The sequence below is a fragment of the Lissotriton helveticus genome, chromosome 2_2 (genome assembly GCF_964261635.1).
Source record: "Lissotriton helveticus chromosome 2_2, aLisHel1.1, whole genome shotgun sequence".
NCBI lineage: Eukaryota > Metazoa > Chordata > Amphibia > Caudata > Salamandridae > Lissotriton > Lissotriton helveticus.
This window is the reverse complement of record NC_136060.1, coordinates 188,490,894-188,518,177: the sequence shown is the minus strand read 5'-3', so window position 1 is coordinate 188,518,177 and position 27,284 is coordinate 188,490,894. Positions and strand designations below refer to the sequence as shown.

The 27,284-nt window shown below is 45.9% G+C and overlaps 1 protein-coding gene across 2 annotated transcripts in view; it reads left to right on the top strand.

Annotated features, from left to right (window-relative positions):
- WDR19 (WD repeat domain 19) overlaps nucleotides 1-27,284 on the top strand; it is a 740,406-nt gene that overhangs the window by 593,327 nt on the left and 119,795 nt on the right. For both annotated transcript variants that reach the window (XM_078678329.1, XM_078678328.1), the window contains one exon: nucleotides 8,223-8,373. In XM_078678329.1, the coding sequence (XP_078534455.1) occupies nucleotides 8,223-8,373 (151 nt within the window). The remainder of the gene's footprint in view (nucleotides 1-8,222; nucleotides 8,374-27,284) is intronic.

Here is a 27,284-nt window from a genome sequence, read left to right as displayed (position 1 = left end):
TCATTTCAGCTTGTGTGTACAAATGTGATATGTAAGCTATTGGTACCGTTTCTCCCTCATTAGAGGTCAGGTACGTGAATCCGCATCTTCCTGGGATGACTCGGATTACAAGGTTGCGTATGTTTTCGCGTGTTTGCAATGTTGTTTTAGTTAAAATGTCTGCTTGTAATGATCTTAAAATTTCTGTGTTTTTCTGAGTCCAATTGATTGGTTTGAAATCAGGTTTTATTAATTCATAGAGAGGTTTAACCCTCTCTGCATAATTTAGAATGTATGTTCTTCCGAAATTCAGGAAGCCTAGTATTGATTGTAAATTCTTCAGCGTTTTAGGTGCTTGGAGTACAGCACACTTCTCTAAGAAGTTGTCTGCTACGCTTTTTCCTTCACTTGATAATTCATATCCTAAAAACAGGACAGTTAGATGGACAATTTGTGACTTTTTAAAGTTGAATTTGTACCCTTCAGCTGCGAACGCAAGTATTATGGTGTTCACTCTTTTCAAGTGAGTCTCCAGGTCATCATCTGTGAGATAGATGTCATCGAGGGGAGAGGTGTGGCGCCGCGGCCAGGGCGACTGACGCTGGAATCTGGGGATCACGGTTCGATCCCCGGCTCCGGCGGCAGGTTAGCCCAGCACCATGTGACTCTGGGCAATAGCTTGCTTAATCTTCCCGACGGCCCCCAGCGCCTAGAGACCCTTACGGGTGATTGTGCGCTTTACAAATGTGGATTATTATTATTATTATTATTATCGACATAAGATAATGCCTCATCATCATATATTTGTAGTAACTCTGTTACCCTTGCTGAGAATAATCCTGGGCTATTCTTGAACCCCTGTGGGAGTCGACAGAATTGTTTTTGCGACCCCATTATTGAGAACGCGGTCAAATACCTGCTTTCAGGTGCAATGTTTTGACAAAAGAATCCATTTGAGATATCTAATGTTGTTTTATATTTTTTGCGCACGATGTTATTCATTAGTGCTGCACTGTGTGAGTTTTGTACTGCAAATGTTTTGCAGCAGGAGTTTAGGTGTCTGTATTCCAAAACCAGACGATATGAATCGTCTGGCTTGGAGACAGGAAACAAAGGATTGTTCGTTTGTGAGGTGCATGTTTCAATCACCCCCTGATATTCAAGTTGATCTAAGATCTCCCTGACTTGCTTTTTAGCTTCTTGTTTAACTGGGTACTGCCTTTGTACAGTGGGTTGATTTTTTAACTGGATTTTGTGAGGAGGAGAATCCTCATCCCATCCTACATGATTTTTATATATTGCAGGAGCTTGGGCCACTGCCCATTTTTTAGCAAATGTATATTTTTTATGAATTGGAATATGATTTGAGAAGGCAGGCATAATCATTTCTTCGCCATGAGGGCACTCCCTGACAAACTCTGGTGGCCAGTCTTTCTCAGCTAACAGGATGTCATAGCCTTTTGACCCCTTACTTTCCTAGTCTTGTCCCCCTCTATACGCAATGTTATTTTGTATAATTTATGGGGTTTGATAACTCTGGTGTCTGCAGTTTCCACTTGAATGTATTCATTTGTGTCCACTGTCTCCAGAAGATGCATCAAGATCTTGCGAGCTAAGGTTACTTCTGCTGCGCTGTCTAGCATTGTCTGGGCCCACTCTCTGTTTTTCAGTTGTGTCCTCAGTATCCTCGGCATGTTTTATTTTAATACTGGCTACTTTCTTCTTTGGATATTGTAATTTTTTACTTTGATGAGCAGGTTCCTTGTCTTTGGACTTGACGTGCTCTTCCTTGTGTTCTGACCGTCCTCTTCTTTCCGATTTCTGTGAGGAAGTCTGAAAAGATCGAGAGGGACGTGTATCAATATCTTGACATCTGTCAGGTTTTCTTAATTTTTCCCTATCTCTAAGGTTGTATCTTTTCTCAGAGGGCTCCCTCTGGGGAGACTTGCCACCTCGTTCTGGAGATCTATCTCTCCGTTGAGGAGACCTTCCTCTGGACTGAAATCGTTTTTCTCTGGGAGTGGATTGTTTATTTCCATCCCAACTCTTTTTTGGAGTTTTTAGATTATTTTTAATAAATGTTTTTTCAGGATTTTCAAGTAGTTGGGGTTTTACTGGTTTCCCACCCAAACTATCTCTTCCTAGTTCTTCATAGGATTTTTCTATGATTCCGGCAAGTTCAAACGGTTGTTCTGCTATATCTGTTTCTTTCAATTTCTGGCGGATCGCCACAGATGCTGCTTCTCCTTTTATGTTGGCTAATAATATAGCCGAGACCTGCTTGAAGTCTTTCAGTAATTTCATACCCAGAGTTAAAGCAGGTTCTGTACCGTATTCATTTTGAATCTGTCTTAGTACGTCTGATATAACTGCCATGGACGGAACACCTTGTGTTTTTGTGTAAATTGAAGCAAAGACTGTGCCCCAAGTGTCACAGTCCTCCACATGTGGTGCGATCCCCATTGGAAGACAGATAGTCAGAATTCTGTGTTTCTCATTAGGAGTAGTATCAGGAAATACCGCCTCTATTTGAGTAATTTTCTGGGCTAACCAGAATGGAATTTGTTTTAGTTTTGCGGGTATTTTGCCAATTGCTGATTGTATATTCTGTGGTGTGATTTTATTTGTGTTCCCCTTGTGAGGGGTGGTCTGTGGAATTATTATTGCTGGTTGGACTGTTGAAGTCCGCATGACATATTGGACCAATTGTCTATGTATTTTGATTAGTTGTTTTAGCTGAGCTAAAAGTTCCCGGTCTGAAATTTTTTCAATGTCGAGATGTGGTGTGTAGCTGGCTAGAACCGGCCACGTTGCTCCTGGTCTACCTAGTGGACCGAGCCTGGTGATGTGATTTTGATGTTTTAGGGCGCCACTTAACCAGAGCAGGTTCCCTTGGTAAGTTAGTGGGATTTTAACGTCCTCGAAAGGAGCGTATTCCTCCGGAGGTTCCCTTATTTTGTAATAGTGGAATTTGTGTGTCACAGCGTGTGCTGCTGGAAAATGTATCCATGAATAGAATACCTCTGTCTGCCGATATTCATGGGCCTCTACCACGAATATGACTGTACCACCTCGTGATGATACTCCATTTTCTATAAGTTTTTTAGTTATAGTTCTTCTTACATTTACCGGAATGAGTATAGCATTCGGGCTTCATCTTGGAGACTTGTGTCATCCGCTAGGAGTTGAGCTGCTATTCTAGCTTTCTCCCTTTCGTCTTCACTTTCCCCCATTTTACTGACAGAAAGTTTTGTTGCAGATCAAGTTTCAAGGGAAACAAAGATTAGGTGCACAATATTTTGGAACACTGTATCCTTCAACGTTGACTAAACCAAAAACTAATACATAGGAATCTCTTCCTACTAAGTTCCGGCGGATATTAACCTTTTACCCACTCCAGACGTCTTTTGGAGTATTTACGGGAAAAAGGGTCTGTGTGAAAAAACACGACTGAGTTACTCTAGCGTCTTGCTTTAGATTATCGCCTTACCAAACGTTGTGCGCCATGTAGTATAGTTCCTATATTTCCAATAGGCTCTGCGCATTGGAATAATATAAACAGCAGTGTAGACGTGGGACTGAGGTCAACTAGGTCTCTACTGACTATATTAGACTTAATTAGTTTTTCCAGCTAGCTCAGAGGTCACTAGAAACGTTCTCGAATGTTCAGGAAAGAGTTAACTCTGCTGATTTAGACAAGAAGGGATTAGCTTCTGACAACCGCATAAACATGACAACTTTGCTCCCTCAGAATAAAGAGTGTATCTCTAGAGTCGTGTGAAAACAATAGACAACTATTTCACTCAGTCAATCGTGCGTACTTAGTTTCACCAGAGTGCAGAGAAATAGAGAGACGGGCGTTTTCAATAAAAGGTGTTATTTATTGAGCAGTCTTCTTTCTCATGCAAGAGAAATGAATTGCCACAATTGCAATACTTATCATAAAGTAAAGTGCGTACAGTAAAAGGAGTATTATGAAATAATACTGTAAAAGCATTGATATGGTTTCTTAGCCATATGACACTTTAAAATGGATAAAATATATACATACATAAAAACATTGACTAACGTACTCAACTGGTGCTTCTAATATACGCCATCCTTCGGTGCACCTGACCTAAGCCTAATACGTGGGAAGGAGTAAGTAAGTTGCAGTTTAAGTTAAGTTGGTTTTTGCCAAGAATCTGAATCAAGAAATCTCTTACGGGTTTAGTCAGCTCCGTACCTTGGTTCTAGAATGTAGGAGGTCTTGTATCTCTCTCTCAGGACTCGATCTCCCAGCAACCCGCAAGGGTGACTGGAAACACCGGAGCTGGATTTCTCAGCAAGAGAAAAGACAGCGTCTCTCTCAGTGCGTCAAGGGAGGGTCGGCTTCCTTCGGCTCTCGCATCAGCTGGGCTTCCGGGCAAGTAGATAGTCGCTCTGCTCCAAACCACCGTGCGTTTGCTTAAGGCAACGTTGGTATATTTATACCTGAAAGGTGCCGGGTTTGACGTAAGGTTGGACATAACACGTCACTAAGAACTAACAGTTCTTTCTGGACTCCAGGAGTTCTTGTGCAAATCAAAACAAAAGCAGTGGGAATTCCCGGGCTGCTGGAGGCTTGGTTTGTTTAAAGAACACGTTGTGCTTTCTAGGAGTCTATGGGAGTAGCCTTGTCGTATTTGGACTGCACGGGCTATGACTAGATATGGACATGATTCTTATGCCTTTACAAGGATATTATTTATTATAACCACATAAGGGCATAAATCGGGAATATCGAATTAGGGTCCTAGATAGAAACACCACACACCAGTGATGTCTACCCTAGCAGTGGTTGACCAGGTGATGCTCATGACCCTGTTCCAAACCTCACAGCTCTGATATGACCTGGAAGCTTCCCCCCAGAGCCACAGGGTTGGATTTCTAACCCTCCTGGAGCAAGAACTTTTTCAAAGCACCAATGCAAATTAAAAATCCAATTGACCTGCAACCCATATACAACCCACTAAGCAACACTGGGCAGGAAGTGTTTTCTGGTAACGATCAGTGCCACAAAATGAGGTCAGAGACACAGTGGAATCCAAGCCCCCTTTTATAAATAAAAAACACACTCAAAATAGTACTAAGAAACATAAAATGTATTTTAAAATGTTTTATGTTTAAAATCCTTACCTAGAGCATAAAATATTAATGTATCTGAGCTTTCGTTATGATATAGCAAGTCAACTGTTCCCTATCACAGCTTGTTTGGGACTTTAAGAGCAACTGGCTGAAGGCCATTTCTTCTTGCTTTCTCCAATGTCGCCTCCGACTGAGGCTGTTTAGCGCTGCAAACTGGCATGACCTCTGTTGTGATAGTGTTAGCACAAATTCCTTCTCTGACTATGGTTCCATACTTGGGTTTTCATAGAATCTCATTGCCAATGTAATCATATGTTATGAAACAAATGCAAGACCAGAAAACACTAAAATATCAACCAGACTAAAACAGTCATAGCGACACATGCATCATCCCAATGTCATCTTAGGCTGTAAGGGGACATGTAACGGGACATGACAATATGTCAGCTTAGGTCTTAAGGAGACATGATAGTAACTGTTCTATGCGTGTCTTGAAAACATCACACTTTCTACAAAAGTGATAAGAGAGTCTGAAGGTAGGCGTAGAATGACAACAGTATAGCCTGATAAGGCTAAAAACTTTGAAGTAGAGAAACTTGAACAGGAACTGCACAGTGTTCACAACAGCCCGACTTTTGCCAATGAATTCCCTGACAACTTTTCTGCCATTGACAACAGTACCAGTATCATCCATGTGCCACTTCTGGATCCACTGTTGAAGTTAACCTAGGGGCATGGCTTTCATATTATGAAGTGGCAGCGATGTAAATACTTTTATAAGGTCCTGTAGGAGGACATTCTTTATTTTAAGACTTTGCTATTTAAAGTGGTTGGTGTCCTTCACTGACTTTGCCAGTTGCAGAGGTAAACACTAACCTACTGTCAGAAATCCTCTAGCCCATATACTCCTAATCAGAACTCTTATTGCTTTCTAATGAAGCTCTCCTAGACCCTATTATACCTGCTTGAGTTAAGCTAGCCTCCTCCCAGTCTGTCCACAGCCTGGTTGCTCATCATCATTGCCTGCCTGTAGAAGAGCCAACATTTCTATCCTTTCAGCCTTTGCTCAAGAGTCTGGTACTTCGGACCCTTTATTGCTCCAAAATTAAGACTGGTTCATTTCCCTCCTCCTCCTCCTGCAGAGAGTCACAATGGATCAAGATGCCAGGCTCTTTGTCCATCGAATGCCACATTCATGTTGGTGTGCTGCTGTCATGCTTTATGTGAGGCAATTTTAAATGCAACAAGACAACTGGGAAAGGGGCAGCACGAGGACCTATTACACATCTGTGTTTGTCTTCCACCTCCATTTATGATGTGTCTCCTTTCATTGCAGAGTTGTAGGTTCTTCAGACTAGCCTTCAGACAGGCTAGCTTCATTTGAAGGTCAAGGCTGAGGCTACCTGAGCTATCTGCTTTATCTCTAAGGTGATTAAATGATATTGGCTTAGTGCTGCCCTTCTTTTGGTACTGCAAATTATGTTAGTGGGTCTTAGGATTTGTTTCGTGTGATGTGCTAAAGAGGCAGTCTTGCTTCTTTTTGCTGACAAGCTTCATGTAACCTTTGGGCTGGCAAAGATATTTCTTGTTCACCTGATCAGGCATCCTTCTTTTCTTGATAGGACTGGCTTATGCCTTCTTTTTCACCATTTATCAGACCACAATGGGACCAAGACATTTCATTGTTTCTGATGGGTTGATGATGTGGCCCAAAGCAGAGTTGAATTTGTTATTGTTCTATTTTATGACTTTATATTGTCTGGACTCAATGTCTGTTTGACATGTTTCAGTGTTACTTGTGTAGTCTGTAAATCCATGCTTTGCTTCATTTAGACTAACATGTTGGTACTTCTAACCTAGGTTTAGCTTTTTTTCTATAGGCCTTTTAGCTGGAGCCTCATTCCAAAGAAGAGAAAGAGACTATACTACATGCATCTTTTCTGAATTTTAAGTTTCATATTCTTTGACCGTGACAATTTTCTGGCTGACTGATCTTTGTTGGATAGATTAGTTACATGGAGTTATAAGCACATATGTGTCCTGCTACATCGTTGTTCTTGGGGGGAAAAAACGTTTCTTTGGCACTGTCCAGAAGTGTTCGTGGCTAATCCATTAGTTGAACTATAATGTGTGATTCATGCCTTTGCCAGATGTTAGTATCTTGGCCCTAGGATTGCAAGGACTGTAATGTAATGTAATGTAATGTAAAATGGCATTTGTACCGCGCAGCAGTCACTCCAAGGAGCATCAAGGCGCCAGATACCTGGACTGACACCTGATGAGTCCATGTGTCAAGATTTTTTAACTGAATTATCTTCCCATACCTTCCTCCTGGGGAGTGCTGTTTTGGTATTGATTCATGCGATGAGGAATTTATAGAAGTATGTTTATTAAGGATAAGTTACTTACCATTTGGTAATGATCATTTGGTGTGGATACTCTGTCTACTTGCTGATCCCCCAATGAATCAGCCAACTCCCCTTTCTGAGTGAGTGGTCTTGCATGTTTTTATAAGATTCCAAGTGAGTTCCCTACAATCCATTCCTTTCATTTTCTTCAGTCTTGGTGCATGGGAAAAAACTATAAATAAATGACATCAGAGTGCTGGGACCTTGCCATATACGGCTCAGTGGCATCACATACAAGGAGGCACTGCAGTAGAGCTTGAAATGTGGCGCCAACCACCCACCAAGAGCTATTTAAATTTTCCAGATCCTTTCTGGTGCCTTGGGAGATTCATAAAGTGAGAAATATGTAGGTAGAGTACCCACCAAAAAGAATACTGAAGATAAATAACCTATTCTTCTGAGAGCTAAAGTCTGTTAGAGTCAGAATTTGTAAATGACTAGTGGTAACGACATCATCACCAGTTAGTCCTAAAAATTAATGTCCATTCTATAACTGGCTGTAGTGATAATCCCAGTGAGCTATTACAACCTTATTTACAGAGTGGTTCGTAATCTGGCCTATTAATAGTATTTGAAAGTGTGTTTCTCAACACTGGAATTAGGGCTGAGTCCAAACTTCCCCTGTTCCGAGAGTGAGTTAAAGCTGCATTGCCTTTCGTTTTTTGCTTTACTCTCTATACCATGTACATTTTCAGTAACATCTTATGTTTTCTTTTTTGCTGCTTGCAGATATTGTCCCAATCCTTACCTCCACGGTAATTGAATGTCACAGAGCAGGATTGAGAAACTCTGCCTTCAGTTTTGCTGCAATGTTAATGAGACCTGAATACCGCAATAAAATAGATACAAAATACAAAAAAAAGATAGAGGCAATGGTCAGGTAAACACAACTTTATATATGTTTTAATTAATTCCATGTTGTCCTAGTCATTGTGTAGGTGTGTATGAAAGATTCAAAAAGCTTTTTTTTATTTAAAAAAAACAAAAAAAAGGATAACTGCTACTGAACCAACAAATTAAATGTCTCAGCGTAGCTCACAAAGATCCTCATCAAATAATATTGATGTTGGGCTGCGAATAGATTATTATCTGTGGTGTCTGCATGGAGCACGCACCAAAAAACGAACTGCCACTCCACTAGAAATTAGAGGAGGAGTGCTGGAGGAGGCTGACATGATAATGAGTGGAAGTAGTTTGCTAAATAGTCCAGAGGTATGTAATGAGTCCTTTAAAAAAAAATGGCAGCGTTACCATGAATCATAAGCCACCCTTTCTCCCTGATGTTGTCTTCCATGGTGCTAATTTTATCTCCTATATGTATGTGCGTAAACAAAAATGATGTATGGCTTAAAGCCTGAACATAACATTCTTAGACTGGTGGGAAGAGATCACATACATTGGTGGTCCTTATGAATTAACAAAACAGAAGCATATAAGCCCTCATGAGCAGGAAAATGTGTTAATGTCTGTGACTGAATAAACCTTAGGCGAGCACAGTGTGACCATGTTGTAGGGGTTAGGGAAAGGCGTGCTGCCAGTTCTTCTGACACTTGTGGCTCCCTTTATTTCCCTTCCCTGTATTTTGGCACTGTATGCTTAGGTGCAGAGCAGACCAGAAGAGGACATACCTAGAAGAGATGGCAGTTGTACTGGCAGTGGGTACCTGCAGTGTTGCTGAGGGTATAGTAATATTGGGACATGCCACATCTGCTGGGTGAGGAGAGCTGAGGTGGATGCTTAGAGGAAGGATAACAGAAGTCACACTCATGGCTCATACAGCAAGTAGAAGCCATGGAGTAGATGGAGAACAGCTTTTCTGATGGACCGTTCGGAGTCTTGACCCCATTCGCTGACATTACACTCCTGGGCGTCAGGTGAGCCTCCAACGCCTAACAAGTCGAGATCAGAGTTCTCCGGTCCTTCTGCCAATCCTGCTTAGGTTGAGGCTCTCTGGCTAGCAATGCTGGATCTTTTTAGGAAGGCCCTAAAAAACACTGGGCTACCTTTTGGGGGTGGAGTGTTAATGTTAATTGTGATTTGTAGAGCTCTTAATACCAGCAGGTCTCTAAGCGCTGAGAGAAGAGTAGCTACATTCCCCACGAGTGAATGTGACCCCTGACTGGGCTGTGTTATGCCCAGACTTCAGTGAAGAGGAGAGTCGTCAGTTTCTTCCTGAACGGAAGGAGGGCTTTTTCGGACCGAAGGTGGTGTGGCAACCTATTCCACAGTTGCAGGATGAGGACGGAGAAGGCTTGCCCTCCTTTAGTTGTGTAGTTAAACCGTGGGCAGGTTAGTTGGCCAGCCATGGATGATCTTGGGTTGCAGAAAGGGACGTATTTCCCCAGGCCTGAAGGAATAGTATTTCCCCAGTGTGTAGGAATAGTTGGGGAGCGGCCTGTTATTGTGAGTTTCGTGAGTCCAGCAACTTTGAACCCAGTCTTTGAGGAGGTCATGTCTTTCACAACAGTTGTTCAGAAAGTGATGGAGGCCTTGGAACTGATTTTGCCTTTTGTAGAAGTAAAGTCAAACACTTTGGATGTCTTGCAACTCTCTACAGTTGGCGCAGAGCCCTTGCTCCCATTTAACTAGGCTGTCCTAGACCCTATAAATGCTGCATGGAAGGATAACTTTTCGATCCTAGGAAGTTGTAGTCAGATCATCAGACAGCACTGGTCTGTACCAGTGATTAACACGTTTTTGTGTACACCCATCTGTCACTGGAGGGTTTGGTGGTTCAGACATCATCCTCAAAACAGAACACAAATGCCTTTCCTACGGCCCCTCTGGGTAGAGACTCCAAGAAAGTTGGTGCAATGTTTTGCTTCCTGTAGCTTGACGCTACACACACAGCTAGCCCCACTTGCATTTTGGCCTACTTTTCCCATGTCTTGTGGGAAATCACATAACTCACAATCATCAACCTTGCAGAGAACATGAAGAAGTCTTTCTCTGATCTTGTAAGTGACTGCCTAGATGCATCAAAACAGATCTGGAAATGTGGCTTTGACTATGCAGGTACCATTGTCTGGTCTGTGGGCTCGGCTGTCATGTTGTGACAACATATTCGGATGTGCTCCACTGGCATTTAAAAAAAGCCCAGGCTTATGCACATGACCTTTAATGAAGAACAGCTGTTATGAGAGAAAGCCAACTCTTCCTTGGAAACCGTCAAGAACAGCAGGTCTGTTGGCGGTACTCTGGTCTTGGCCTACCTTTCATGTCAATCCCACTAACAATATTTCATGTTCAGTGGTTACTCTAAGGCCATGCAGTTACAACAATCGAAACTATCTCAGACTGTTGAGTCACCTTAGAAGGCAGCATCGTCGTAAGTATCATCACCACCATCCCTCACCTTACCCTGGTTCATCAAAGCCCCTTGGACTCCTCCCCCTCATAGGACCCTCTTCTGGTGAGGGGATGATCTCCCAGTTGTCACAAATTGGGGGCTATCATGACAGACCATTGGTTTGCCCTGATGATCTGTCAATGCCCTTACCTTCATGTCCTCCCCACTGGACAACCCCTCTTCCTTCAGGTTGGCACAAGGGGCCATAGAAATGGTGCCTCTAGAAGAAAGGGACATGAGATTTTACTCCCTTTACTACTTGGTCTCCAGAAAGGACAGAGGCCTGAGGCCTGTCCTAGACCTGTGGCTTCTGAACCTGTTCATCTGGCAGGACCATTTCAGTATGCAGTCCCTGGGCCATGTCCTGGTGGGTTTGAACTGAGAACCTCCAAGACACTTAGTTCCATATTCCAATTCTCCCCACCCACAGGTTATGTTTGAGGTTCACAGTCAGATCCCAACACTATTAGTTTGTGGTCCTCCTGTTCAGATGAATGACAGCACCATAGGTCTGAACAAAGGTGCTGGCAAACATAGCAGCTTCACTTCAGAGGTCAGGAGTCCATGCATTTCCATAGTTACATGACTGGCTAGTGAAGGCTGAGTCCCAGAGACTGGTCCTTGTACATGTCAGCAGAGGATGGCTCTCCTCCTCTCAACCTGGCCTTTACCATCAACGTCCAGAAGTCTCACTTCACTTCCATACAGAAGCTGACTTTTATTGGGGTGGTTTTTGGCACAGCACAGTACTTTCTCCTTTTCAGAATATGGTGGATATTCGGACGATGATCTCAATGTACCTTCCTCAAGCTTGGATCTAGGTCCTACAGGTCTTGCACCTGTTAGTTTGTTTTCATAGTATAGGTTCCCCACACCTGATTGTGGCTGAAAGCCCTCCAGTGGTGTCTGTTGGGGCAATAGCAACGCCAAAGAAGTATTTTGCTCAGGTACAGGTCTTTCAGTACGTGCATCAGTCTCTGCACTGGTGGATGGACCCCTTGTATTGCTTTTGATTTGAAGCAATAGGACACACCTAAACTCAGCACTCGCAAGAGGAGGCAAATGTATCACTGCACCTTTAAATGACACATGTACAAAAAGGACTCAGCACTCTCAAGATGAGGCAAGAAAACAGATTCAGGTGCATTTAAAATAAAATATGTGTATTTATTAACTCAACACTTTTCGAAGGAAGGCAAAATATATTGGTTAATGCAAATTCCCAAATATCACGTACCTTAGGCACAAAAACAAGATAACAAATGGCATATATACATGGAGCAGAGAAACTTGTACCTTATATTCATGAAGTAAATAAAAATAATACATCTTCAAAAGAGTGTTCAACATTCTTGCCAACTCTGCTGTAGAAGCCCTTGAAAGCCAGGGGGAAGTCTTGATCGGGACCCTCAAACTTCCCTGTGTCACCACATCTGCTCCACAGCAGGCTCCTGTCTGATCGTTAAGATTTCCTGCCTTTAATACCTTTTACTTGACCTGCGGAGAAGTTTCTAGACACCTCGCTCCCTTTCTTCTGGTACGAAAACCGAGCTGACCTTACTGGTCTATGTCAGGATCAAGACAGAAGCTGGCCAGGCCCATGTATTTTGACTCCGAGATAGAGCTGTACATTCCGAAAGTTTCTCTGGCAAACAACAATCTCTGCCCTGAAAATGACCCAGCGCTCATCCAACACAACATGTTCCTGCTTACTCTGCACGGGAAGGAGCGAAAATAAATGAAGAGCGAAAACATCCCCTCCCCATCCTGCAACTGTGTGAGAGCACAGAAAATTGAGTCAGTTTTAAATGATGGTGCCAATAGTCAATGTATCGTTCTTAATAGCATCGTACCACTCCAACTTTCTAAGGGGCCGCCCATTCAGCTCTCTGCTAGCTCATGCACCTCTGGCCACAGATGTCTTCTTATTGGACTGGGATGCTCATCTATCCAGATGATTCTGTCAGATGGCACCGCCACTGCCCTTTATATGAGCAGGCAGGGTAGTGTGAAGGTAACAATTCAGCTGTACAACGGAAACTCTTCCCAGTCACTTAGCCGTCTCTGTCAATGTGAGGACAGATGCTCTCAGTTGCACGTCTCTTGTGTACATAAGTGGAAACTACACCATGAGGTGACAAACGGATATATTTTGTACGTTTGGGTTTCCTTTTGTGGATTTCTTCACACACTGCTTAGAGTAAAACATGTCCTTGGTTCTGTGCCATAGAATTCCCTTTGAATGGTTTGCTGTGGGGTGCCTTCAGGTTCGACTAGTGTCAGGGCTTGCTGTATGCATTGCTTCTGTCAAAAGTCCTGCATACGTTGCTGGAGGATATAAGACAGCCGATTCTAATCACCCATAGTCTAGGCAAGGTGGATCTGTACACTGATATGTCAGTACTCAGTATTTGGCCACCCCTTTCTTGAGTGGATCTACTTTTGCTGCAGAATGGTCCCCAATCCACCCCAATTCCCAAATGCTTTGGCTGCACACCTGTATTTTTAATGGTGTCTGTCTGAGTACTTTTGCCTTCCTGAAAAGGCTGCAGACTAATTTCTTTCATTAGTTCTAGTCAGACAATATCAATCCCTTTCTGATGTTATTAAGATTATATTGTCCCTCCCTGAGTAGGCCCTGATGGTGTCTGCCTGATCAACCTTCCCTGTTTAGATCGTCACTAGTGTGGCACTTTGTGAAAGGTTTGCTTTACTTGTTCTCTTACATATTTATTGTTCCTCATTACGATTTGAAACTTATTTTGACTTTGTTGATGGCATCTCTATTCTAGCCGATGGACAGCTGCCTTGTTCAACTTAGCGTCAATTACTCCTGCTAGCTGTTCAGCCCTATTAGTTTGTTCACCCATCATTGCAGAAAATTATAAAACCTGTTGTGAGAGCTTATGCATCTGTCATTTAACCCTGCACTGACCATTCCATTAGCTCGGTTTGTGGCGTGTCATTTCTCCTAGGAGGTATGACTGATCCACCTGTGCTTTTCTTTTATTTAGTTTTCTTTTCGTTGTTATATATAGTTTTCCTTTGTAACCCTTGATTGGTAGTACCTAGCCATATGCTTCTTCTTGTGTTATCTTTATTATATTGATTGTTTTATTTATCAGTATACCTTATGTTTGCCTATTGTTATCTGTGCCTGACATAGCTTAGACAAGGATGGCCATTACCCTGATTGCCTTGAGATGGGCAACTACATGCCATTTAGTATTGGTCACTGCTCATATGCCCATGGGCGGCCATTGGCTTGCCAGATGCATGCTTAAAGCAAGCCTGTCTGTGCCTATTGCAGCCTAGGTGATCAGAGGTGGTGTTTGCTATTTACTGGGGTTTCCTCAATACAAACCTATTTGGTAAGTCCCTTCTTTGGTTGTTCTGTCCCGATTATCCCCTTAATGATGAGGCAACACCAGCAATTCGGAGGGAAAATATCGTCCTAACATGGGTGGCAGGTGCATGCAAATAAAAACGGACCCGTCCTTACTGCTGGCTTTAATAATGATGGTTCGGCTCTGGCCGATTCCCAACTTCTAAATGTGACCATTCAAGAAAAGAAACTGCAAGCACTTCTTATAACTGATACATTGTGAAACTTAAACAGGATTGAAATCTAATAAAAGGTAGAGGAATAGCTGTGGTTTTTGACTCAGAAACTTCCTTTTGAAGTAAGTACTTGCACGCAACCCCCAGGCATAGAAATGTCTGTGCTTTCTTTTCCTATTTTCATTCTAAAATAGGAATCATTTAAGTTTATCACACTCCTAACTGCTCAGTGGGGCTTTTACATGGTTAAATGAAATTGTGGTTGCCAATATTCCTAAATTTAAGGAACTGGTTGGTTTACGGGATTTTAATGATTGTAGAGAAGATGCAAATTATCCCTTTGTTCTTGGTTTGTTTGAGACTATGGCCTCTTTAAACCTTAAGCAAAGAGTAGTTGCTGCCATCCATAATGGTAGCCACACTCTAGATTTGAGTTTTAGTTTTCCTTTCAGGCCTAAGATAAGTTCCTTTCATATCATTTCGTGGTCTGAGCACAAAATTTTCTTCTTTGAAATTTTAGACTTAGGTAATGCAAAGGAGAAGGTGTCTGATACTTCCTTATCCTATCAAAATCATACATGGGAGAAATAATCTGATGAAGACTTTTTTTCACTTTAGGCAGAATTTGTTCTCTCCATAGGTTCTTTTAATGCCAATCACCAGAAAGAGTGGACTAGTAACTTTTCTTCAGTATTTCCAAAATACACTTTTAAATGCTTCAGCCCCATATTAAAGTTTTTGAAATGTAAACGTTTTATTTCCTAACTCAAAAATCAAAATCATTACTGTTTAAATTGAAAAGGAAATGGATAAAGAACTCTGATGCGACTACAAAATCATGCTATTGTGGTCAAAAACACAAACATATATTAACTTTACTAGGCTAGAAAAAAAGAAAGTCTTCAGAAATTCTTACTTTGGTAAAATATTTTCATTAATTATGTAAAAAAAAATTCCCTATTCAGTTTGATTGGGAATTATGTACGGAAGTAACATTACTCCTTTCAGCGATCTGTTGAGATATTTTTCGACTAAAGTGAATAAAGTCAGACAAGAAATAGCGAAAGTGAATATTGTGCCTTCAGGTGTTTCAGAGTTTGGTCCTCTTTTCCGATGTATTGCATCCAGTCACAGTTAACAAGCGCACAAAATAAGTGTTTAACACCACGAAACAGACTGGTTCCCCCCTTTACCCATGTCGTTGTAAAATCTTCTGAAAGCAAAAATCTCTAGTTGTACCTTTTTGGCAAAGCTTATTAAGGACCTCCTGCATTCGCTGGGATTCTCTATCAACGTGCCAAAGTGACACCTGACTCCTTCCCAGACACTCCCTTTCATCAGAGTTGTTCTCCGGAGCAGCAAGTCCAGGATATTCAGGTTATGATTCCGATGTTTGAGCCTCTATCCTGGATTTTGGTGAGACTGACACTGAGGCTGTCGGGCCTCATGGCCTCCTAATCCTGTTGGTAAAGCACACCAGGTGGCATATTAAGGCTCTGCAGTGGAACTGAAAGTTTCAATGGGCACAGCATTGAGGAAATCTCACCGACGTGGTTCAGATCTCAGAAGGAACTGCAAAAGATCTGCTGTGGTGGTTAATGAACCACGATTGGGTCAACGGCAGACCCCTCTCTCTTCCCCAACCAGATCTCACAGTTTTGGCAGATGCGTCACTTCTGGGATGGGGCGGCCATCTGGGAGAGATGGAGGTCAGGGGACACTGGTCTCTGGTGGAGTCAGGGCTCCACAGAAATTTGTTGGAGCACAGAGAGATTCAGTTGGCGTTTAAAGCATTTCTTCCCTCTGTCAAGGGGAGGTTAGTGCAGGTGTTCATTGACAACACCACCGCCATGTGGTACCTTTATCGAGAGGCCCTGCATCTCTGGACATGGCTGGAACGGCAGGGCATTCACACTAGGCAGGTTCTCTGAACGCCAGGGTGGACAAACTCAGCCATCGGTGCCTAGCGGATCGCGAATGGCGTCTCCAGTCGGAGGTGGTACAAGGTCTCTTTCAGCAGTGGGGCTATCCCTCGGCCACACCTTTCGACGCGAGTGGAGCTCAGTCCTCCTCTACGCCTTTCTGCCCATATCACTCCTGCCCAGGGTTCAGAAGAAGATCAGAAACGACCGGGCCCAAGTCATCTTTGTGGCTCTGGATTGGGGAGTAGAGTCTGGTATCCAGAGCTTTTGAAAATGAGCTTCCTCTTGGGAGGACCTTCTATCGCAGCAGCATGGGAGGGTTCTACACCTGATCCTGTAAACTCTGCGCCTCCATTCATGGAGATTGAGCAGCGGCAGTTGATGGCTTTTGACCTTCTACCCGAAGTCTGTAACGTTATTTTGGCAGCCAGGCGTCCTTCCACTAAGATGGTATATGCCTGCTGATGGCAGAAATGTGTATTATACTGTACAGAAATGTCTATTCACCCTCTTTCTGCTTCACTTTCCACTGCCCTTTTATTCATCCTAACCCTTGCTAAGCAGGGCTCTGGAAACTCTCAAGGGTTATTCTTTCTACTCTGTCTGCTTTTTTGCAGCTGTCAGACTAGCCCTCTCTCTTTAAGTCTCCAATTGTACATAGGTTTATAAAAGGGTTGGCTCAGTTGTTTCCACCCACCCCCTTTGTTATGCCACAGTGGGACCTTAATTTGGCCTCACCTATCCAATATGTGCTCCCTTTAAGCCTTTACATACCTGTCCCTTTCAGCAGCTGACCATCAACACAGCCTTTCTAGTGGTGATTACATCTGCCTGGAGGGTGAGTGAGTTGCAGGTATTACCTTGCACGCCTCCCTACCTGATGTCTTCTCCAGACAAAGGGGTGCTCCGCACACGGGCTACCTTTTTACCAAAGGGCGTGACACAATTCCATCTGGGTCAATTCATCACATTGCCCACCACCTTTGCTCCCCACATGCCTCTATAGCGGAGGAGTGTCTCCACCAATTGGACCCAAAAAGAGCGTCTTTGTTCTACCTAGACCGCACAAAAGAGTTCTGGGTGGGCGACCAACTCTTTGTGGGGTACTTGGGAGCGAAGAAGGGAAGGGCAGTGCAGAAAATGACCATATCTCGCTAGGTCATTCTCTACATTAAGATCTACTATGCCCTGGCAAAGAAGCAGCCCCCTGAGGGATTAAGGGCACATTCCACCAGGGGAAAGGCTACAACTACGGCCTTGGCTTGGGGTGTCCCAGTCATAAACATCTGTCAGGCAACAACGTAGGCATCTTTGCAAACGTTTGCCAAGCACTACTGCCTAGACAGCCAGGTCCGCAGGATGGGCATATTGCCCATTCAGTCCTACAGGACTTTCTAGTTTGAGGTATTGGTACGGAACCACCGCCGGTATGGTATGGCATGGGTATCTAATTCAAAGGTAAGGAATCTGCAGCCAGAAGACTCCATCAGATGAACAAGGAACTTAGCTTCAGTACCGCACCCTCTTCCACAGCTTGCTCTGGTCTTCAGAGAGGACTCCCAGGTCCAGGGCCATAATTTCTATTTTGTGTTCCAGTGCAGTTCTGGTGTTGTTAATGGCCATTAGTACAGGATTGAGTTTATCTGCAGTTCAGCCGGGTAGCTCGACTGCTCCAAATCACCCAGACACCCCTTCAATGTCACATCTACTATGGGTCCTCGATTATGCTGGATGGTCGCACTCCCCACCATATACTTCCCCATGGCAGTTGGGCGGTGCACTGACACTTAGCCAGGAAGAGTGTCGCGGGAGTGTTCTACACCCCCTGTCACCACCAATTTCTGTGTCTCAGAGTCCGAGGAAATCCGTTGATGCATTGGGGACAGCCAGGCACTGTACACTCCTCTACTGATGCCACGCCAGAGGAGTGGGTTCGGCACAGACAGGCTGTCCTCTGTCTGATGTAGAGGTCCACAATCTGCTCAGGGGGCATAAGGAGAGCCAAGTCATCTAGGGCCCCCTTTTCATGCCTTCTAGGCACATGGGGTCAGCAAGATGAAATCCGCTTGCACTCAACCAATCTATGTGAAGGAAGCAGGGTCATGGGCAAAGCCCTGGGCAATGGTGCGCCGCAGCGGACAGCCAGAAAAATAGGCCCCATCGCAGTCATCCCCAACAGCAGTTTGCCCAAGAGGTGTGGCAAGATGCTCATGCAATGCTCAGTACCGGTCTGAATCTAGCGTCAAGTCCAAATTTCCTCCCATACAGCCAGGACCGCTGGTTGGGCCATCCCTCCTTTTCTTGAAGTGCCGACCTCGGTGCCGCTATTTGATAGGACATGAGCGGCTTAGCCCGCAACTCCAGGGGGCTAACTGCGCTCACTGCAACGCCCATCTGGTCGCCCGCAGGAGGGTGAACTGCAATTGTCTCCCGTTGCTCCGCTCTCCACCAGGTCACTCACCTCATACCATCGAGTCTGCGCTTTGTGAGGAGCTCACCTGAGGAAGCACACTTCTCCTTCACTACTGCCAGACCCATCACTCTTTGGTCTCCAATGCCTTGGGGCCTCACGGATAGTGAGCTGCTCAGCACAGATGAAGAGTATTTTCCAAGCTGCAGACAGGATCGCACTTAACCTGCAATCGCCATCTTGGGCGGTTGTTCACAACCCCGCCCTTTTACTTTTGTTTGAGGTTTACAAACTGAATATCTGAAAGAGACACGTTAGTGATAGATTCCTTACCTTAGAATATCCCCAGGCATCACTCCGCGTGCTGACCTCAGTTCTTCTTTTTTCTGCGCCAGCAGCGCAGATCCGGAAAAAGTGGTACCTTAGTCACTTTTTGACTAAAACTTTTTTGATCTTTTTGATCATCCTTTCTCGAGTCTTCGACTCCGAAACGGTGCCGGTAGGGATGCCTGGTTTTAAGCCCTGTGAGGATTGCGACCGGCTGATGTCGGTCACGGACCCTCACCGTCTGTGTCTCCACTGTCTCGGTGTCGACCATGACGACAAGGCCTGTTCCGACTGCCGGGCCCTGACTTCGAAGGCTAGACGGGAGCGGTCCCGTAAGCGACTTGAACTCCGGCAGTTGGCCCTGCGCCAGGAGAGGTCCCGGTCCGGACGGAGGTCGAGGGACCGGTCGCGGGAGCGGAGCCATCATAGCTCCGGGAGTCGACATCACTCCTCAGGGTCGAAGTCGTCAGGTAAGCACAAGAAGTCGAAGAGAAGTCATCGCTCTTCCGACTCCCACCGACGCTCGCGCGATGCGGCCAGGGGTTCAGGTGGCACCGCCCACGCGGCTCCGTCGAGTCGCAGGCGTCGCGTCTGGCTTCATACCCTCCGGTCCCTGGGCCTCACGTGACGCCGGAGGAGATCGAGCGGTTCCTCATGGCCATGAGGTCCCTCTCTCCTCCGACGGGCTCCGCGGCGCTTTCGGGCCCAGCGGTCCCGTCTGGGGGACCTAGCGGGTCGGGGGCTTCGGTCCCGACGCTGTCGGGTGCTTCGGCTCCAACGCCGCCGGCGCTTTTGGGCCCGGCGCCGCAGGGCCCCGCTGGATCCGGTTCCGGATCCGGGTCGTCGCCGGTGGGTTTGACGACCTCCCCGACGCCGACCCCTCAGGTGTCACCACCGGCGCCGTCCTCGGGTGGCGCCGTCCCCGACGCCTCCCTCGACCCGGTTCCGGCACCGCTGGGCGCCGCTTCAGACGCCGTTCGGAGAGTTTGTTTTCCATGAACCGGCCCCATCCTTTCCTAACCCTGAGTACCAGGAGATGGGTGATGAGGAGGATTGGGAGGGTCTGAGGACCCTCTGGCATGTGAATGCCAGTCTCAAGAGGACTGGGCAGGTGAACTTGGGGAGGCCAGTGGTATAGACACTTCGCCTGACACTGGCTTTGTCTCGCCTCCTACCATGGCTATGGAGGAGGGGACAACCTATAGTGTGGTGTTGATGAGGGCAGCCAAGGCCTTGGGCCTTGAGCTCCCCATCGCGGCCGTGAGGACTAACCTCCTCACCGAGGTCCTTAAGCCGCAGTCATGCTCTGCCGAGCCTCTGCTGCCGTTTAATGAGGCCTTAACCGACGTTCTTTTGGGCACTTGGTCCAAGCCCGCTACGGGTTCGCCCGCAGATAGGAACGTGGCCAGACGCCACCGCCCGGCCCCGGGCGACCCATGTTTCCTGTCCACCCACCCCACCCCCGAGAGCCTGGTCATCCAGGCCTCCAATTCCCAGACCGCGTTCCCGTCGGCTCCGCCGGACAGGGAATCCAAGAGGTATGAGCAGTATGGTAAAAAGATCTTCTCATCCCTTAGTCTGGGACTGCGGTCTTCCAACACCGCATGCCTCTTGGGCCGTTACACCCACTCTCTGTGGGATACGGTTGCGGAAGTGCTGCCAGAGTGTCCGTTGGAGGTACGGGCCAAACTCGGCCAAGCCCTTGTGGAGGGCCGGGATGCAGCCAAATATTCTATCCGGTGAGGGCTGGATACCACTGACTCACTAGGTAGAGCGATGGCAACAACGGTGGCGGTCAGACGCCACGCCTGGTTGAGGTCCGCCAACTTTTCGGCCGATGTCCAAAACACACTGATGGACATGCCGTTTGATGGCCGTCGCCTTTTTGGCGACAAGGCAGACCATGCGCTTGAGCGCTTTAAGGACTCCAGGGCTACGGCCAAGTCCATGGGCCTCTCGGCCCTGCGCCAGCAATCGGCTGCCTTTCACTCCTTTCGTGGACACGGAAGGGGTGTACCCACACGTGCTGCCAGCCACGCTCCGCGGGGTAATACCCAACGCAGTGGTGGCTGTGGAAACCGCCGTGGCGGCGGTCGGGGACAGCGGCGAGGTCAGTCCACACCTTCCCCCACAGCATCCGCCTCAAAACCCTCCTAGTCCGTGCTTTCAGGCCCATGTGACGCCAGTGGGGGGCAGGGTTCGCCATCACCTCCTCCACTGGGGCACTGTCATGTTGGACAGGTGGGTGCTGCAGATCGTCCGAAGGGGCTACTCCCTCCCCCTTCGAGGCGAATCCTCCAGCCATGCCACCGCAGAACCACCGTGTATCCGGGGATCATTTGGGACTTCTGCAGGAGGAAGTTACGGCCCTCTTGGCCAAGGGGGCCATCGAGCGCGTTCCTGGGCCAGAAGTAGGGTGTGGTTGCTACTCCCACTACTTTCTGTTACCCAAGAAGGGCAAAGGGGGCCTACGCCCTATCTTGGATCTACGGAACGTTAACGGCTTCCTCCGGAAGGAGAAGTTCAAAATGCTGACGCTGGTTCAGGTCTTAGCTGCCCTGGACCCAGGAGACTGGATGGTAGCGTTGGCTTGCAGGACGCTTATTTCCACATCCCCGTCCTGCCGGCCCACCGGCGCTACCTGCGGTTCACGGTTGGCCACAAGCACTTTCAGTATACCGTGCTCCCCTTCGGCCTTACCAGCGCCCCACGGGTGTTCACAAAGGTGATGGCGGTGGTCGCAGCTCATCTGCGCAGGTTAGGGATTTCAGTCTTCCCCTACCTCGACGACTGGTTGTTGAAGGCGGGCTCGCCCCAGACAGTCGTCAGCCACCTCCAGACTACGGCAGATCTCCTGCACCAGCTGGGGTTCTCCATCAATATGCCAAAGTCACACCTATGCCCCTCCCAGAAGCTCCTCGTCATCGGAGCGGTTCTTTGACTCGGCGCGGTTTCGGGTTTATCCACCCGAACAGCGGGTCTGGGATATTCAGGCTCTGATTCCCATCTTTCAGCCGTTCTCCCGGGTCTCGGTCAGGTTGACGCTGCGGCTTCTGGGGCTGATGGCCTCCTGCATCCTCCTGGTGCATCACGCCAGGTGGCGGATGTGGGCTCTGCAGTGGGACCTGAAGTTTCAGTGGGCCCAGCATCAGGGCAACCTGTCCGACCACGTCCTGATCTCGGAGGGCACTGCGAGACAGCTGCAGTGGTGGCTCACGGACCGCGATTGGGTCAGCAGCAGATCCCTCTCGCTTCCCCAACCGGAGCACGTAGTTGTGACGGACGCGTCCCTCCAGTGCTGGGGAGGCCACATGGGAGAGGTTGGAGATCAGAGGCCTCTGGTCTCCGGCGGAGGCCCGGCTCCACATCAACCTGTTGGAGTTACGGGCGATTCGTCTAGCACTGAAGGCATTCCTCCCCTCTGTCCGGGGGAGTGTAGTGCAGGTGTTCACGGACAACACCACCGCCATGTGGTACTGCAACAAACAGGGCGGGGTGGGGTCGTGGACCCTTTGCCAGGAGGCTCTGCACCTCTGGCAATGGCTGGAACACCAGGGCGTGACCCTGGTGGCTCAACACCTGGCAGGTTCTCTGAACGCCAGGGCGGACGAGCTCAGCCGTCGGTGCATGATGGATCACGAATGGCGTCTGAACTCGGACGTGGCGCAAGGCCTCTTTCAGCAATGGGGAGAGCCTTGGTTAGATCTATTCGCCACCGAAGAGAACGCGCAATGTCATCAGTTCTGCGCGTTTGAATTTCCAAGGCGGCACTCGCTCAGAGGCGCTTTTTGTCGCGAGTGGAGTTGCGGTCTATTGTGTGATGTATTCCTATAGGTTCTGTATCGATCCCCCTATTCCTGACCCTATTCTGGTTAACGAGTTAACTAGCAGCCATCCCATGATGCAGAAACCGTTATCTGATTACGCCAGACCACGGCACAGGAGCGCGTTATCTGATTAGGTCATAACGCTTGCCATCTAATTAGGCAAAGCAATATTCCTCCAGCCCCTGATAAGGCATACGGAGTTCTCAAAACAAATCAAACCTATGACAACCTGGGAAAAACCCTGCGGCCATTGTTTTGATTTCACCGAGAACTTCAGTAAAAGAATGCGCTAACGACCAGCTCGTATGACATCCTTATTGACGTATCTATGTCCATCCTTACGTCAATCTCGGCACCTTACAGGTATAAATATTACCGATATTGCCTTAAGCAAACACACGCGGTGGTGACGAGATCGGAGCAGCGAGACTTCCCGAAGCCCAGCAGAGAGCGAAGCCCACTAGCTGCCCCGCCTTCCTGACGCGCTGAGAACGAGACGCTGCCTTTCTCCTGCCGAGAAATCCAGCTCCGGCGCTTCCGAGCAGCCCTTGCAGGCAGCCTGGAATATCGAGACCAAAGATGAGAGATACCATCCCTCAATCATCCTAGATTCAAGGTACGGAACTGAATAACCCCTTGCAGAGAATTCTTGAATCAGTCACTTGGCAAAACAAACTTAACTTAAACTACTACTTTCTATCCCCGCCCACGTATTAGGCTTAGGTCAGGTACACCGGGGTAGGCGTAGTTAGAAGCACCAGTTGAGTACGATTAGTCAAATATTTATATGTATGTATCTATTCTGTCCATTTTAAATAACGTATGGCTTAGAAACCATATCAATGTTTTTACAGTATTATTTTATACTTCTGCTTTTATTGTATGCACTTTACTTAACCATAAGTATTGCAATAATATCGATTCATTTCTCTTGTACGAGAAAAGAGACTGATCAATAAATAACATCTTTTATTGAACACGCCCGTCTCTTCCTTTTCTCTACAATCTGGTGAAACTAAGAATGCACGTACTGACTGAGTAAAATAAGTTGTCTTTTGTTTTCACACGACTCTAGAGATACACTCTTGATTAGGGGAGAGCAAAGTTGTCATGTTCTATGGTTGTCAGAAACTAAATCCCTTCTTGTCTATCCAGGGAGGTTCAACTCCTCCTTGTCTATTCGAGAAAGTTTCTAGTGAACTCTGAGCTAGCTGGCAAACCCAAAACTTTAAGTCTAATATCGACAGTAGAAGACCTAGTTAACGTCTGGTCTAGGTCTATACTATTGGAGGTATTATTCCAATGTGCAGAGCCTATTGGGATAATAGGAACTACACTACATGGCGCCCAACGTGTTTGGATAGGCGATAAAACTAACGCAAGACTTTAGAGTAACTCAGTCGTGCTTTTTCACTCAGACCCCTTTTTCCCATAATACTCCAAAGACGTCTGGAGTGGGTGAGAGGTAAAATCCGCCAAACCTCGCAGGAGGGAACTCCTATGTATGGTTCTTGGTTCAATCAACGTTGAAGGATACACTGTTCCAAAATATTGTGCATCTCATTGTAGTGTAGTTCCTATCTTCCCAATAGGCTCTGCGCATTGGAATAGTACCTACAGCAGTAAAGGCCTAGGCCAGACGTTAACTAGGTCTACTACTGTCGATACTAGACTTAATTTTTGGGTTTGCCAGCTAAGCTCAGAGTTCGCTAGAAACTTTCTCGAATGTTCAGGAAAGAATTACCTCCCCTGATTAGACAAGAAGGGATTTAGTTTCTGACAACCATAGAACATGACAACTTTGCTCTCCCCTAATCAAGAGTCAATCTCAAGAGTCGTGTGAGCACAAGGCAATTATTTTACTCAGTCAGTACGTGCATTCTTAGTCTCATCAGAATGTAGAGAAAAGGAAGAGACGGGCGTGTTCAATAAAAGGTGTTATTTATTGATCAGTCTCTTTTCTCGTACAAGAGAAATGGATCGATATTATTGCAATACTTATAGTTAAGTAAAGTGCATACATTAAAAGCAATAGTATAAAATAATACTGTAAAAACATTGATATGGTTTCTGAGCCATATGATGTTTAAAATGATTAAAATATATTTACATACACATATACATTTGACTAAACGTACTCAACTGGTGTTTCTAAATACGCCTACCCCGTGTACCTGACCTAAGTCTAATGCGTGGGCGGGAATAGAAAGTTACAGTTTAAGTTAAGTTTGTTTTTGCCAAGTGAATAACTAAAGAATTCTCTAGGAGGGGTTATTCAGTTCTGTACCTGGAATTTAGGATGAATGAGGAATGGTATCTCTTTCTCTGCTCTCGATATTCCAGGCTGCCTGCGAGGGCTACCCGGAAGCGCCGGTGCTGGGTCTCTCGGCTTGAGATAGCAGCGCGTCTCTCAGCGCGTCAGGAAGGCGGGGCTGCTGCCTGCGGGGTCTGCTTCTGCTCTCGGCTTCGGCAAGTATGGCTGCTCCGTCTTGTCACCACGCGTGTGTTTGCATAGGGCAAGGTCGGCAATATTTATACCTTAAAGGTGCCAAGATTGACGTAAGGATGGACATAGGTACGTCAATAAAGATGTCATACGACTTGCTCGTTAGCACATTCTTTTGCAAAAGTTCTCTGTGAAATCAAAACAATGGCCGCACGGATTTTCCAGGTTGTCATAGGTTTGATTTGTTATGAGAACGTCGTATGCCTTATCAGGGGCTGGAGGAATGTCGCTTGTCTAATTAGATCTCAAGCGTTATGACCTAATCAGATAACACGTTCCTGTGCCGTAGTGTGACTGCGTCAGATAACGGTATCTGCATCATGGGGGATTTCTTGCCTCATGGGCTGACTGTTAGTTAACTAGCTAGGTAGTTTAACCAGAATAGGGTCAGGAATAGGGGGATCGATTCAGAACCTATAGAAATACACGACACCCACTCCACGCTAACTATGGTCATATCTACTAATCTATGCATAGTATAACATAGTACAACATACTATAGAGTATAGTGTATACCTTACCACCCCAAAATACATAAATGCATTTCGAAATTTTCAAATATACTGAAAAATTGCAGTCATATATATTGTATGCACTTAAGCTATGAATTAAATGCAAAAGTAAACACGCATTGTTATGCATTATTGCTTTTTGGTGTATGAGAAATACACATGAAATGGCTCTTAATATAGCTATACAGAAAGGAAGTCCGAGACCATTTCATCACATAATAAAATATTTGTGAACATACCAGTGGGCAGCTAAAGTCTATATAAAGTATCTAAAATAGAAATCTTAGTTCTCTAGGAATAGTTTCTTACATTAAGCAGAAGATCAGTGTCCCGGGGAAAAAATATATAGAAAAATATTTTAAGGGCTTGCTGAAAAAAGTTGCTGTCCGTGAACTGGATTGTAATTGTTCATGTGACTTTATTTTTAAAGGTTGAAGGCCGAATTCAGGGAACGCCGTGTGCGAGTTTACTCAAAAGTCTCTATTTCTGTTCCGGAGAGAACATCATATCATTCAGGCTTTCGAAAAAACTGTCAACAGCTTCATGGGAAAGTTCCACTAAGTCGGAAATAGGGGTAACCATGCATTCGTGCGCATGATTGTCTCCATTGACATTCTGATTAGCATTGCTGACAGAAGGTCGTACCTGTTCGATGCTGCTTTCATCTTGAACTTCACTACTCTTCAATCGTAGTGGTGAAGATTCCAGGAATGCCGTCATCAGAATTGGCAGCCTTTGAGGGCAGCACAGTGCGTGAACCTTGGTAGGAACCAACAGTGTATCTGCATCCACCGGCGCATCCGATTGTAGCGTCAGACAGGTGTCTAACACGCATTCTTCTCCGCATAGCAGACACCTTAGTACAGGTAAAACACACCTTTGCCACATTGGTCGAAATGATAGAAACCAAGTCATGTTTAGGTCTCTAAGCCGGGAGAGTCCCAGGATTTTTGATATCCGGTCCCGGTATCCAATGGCTAGGATCGTATCTTCCATTGTCGCGAGAGTTTGATCTGTGACATGGGTTGCCATAACGAAAAATAAGGACTAGGAATAGGATTCCTGCAATTAGTCCCAGGATCAGGGGAAGTCCGCCAAAAATCGAATGGACGAAATCTGGAAAAATACCCAGTATGGCTTTGAATGGTGTTAATGCCATCGAAAATACTGTCTTAAATACCTTTGAGACCCCAGTGGTATCAGAAATATTTAAGATTTCGCTCAGGATTTCCGCGAAATGTACGGGGGAATTAGTTGATAATAATGTATGTATCTCTGCAGTCGTCCTTGCGACTTGTAGATCATACGTTTCTTTAGATGACGTGAGCCTTGTAGGCGTCTGAAGAAGCACTGTTTTCATTCTGCTTAAAGTGTCTA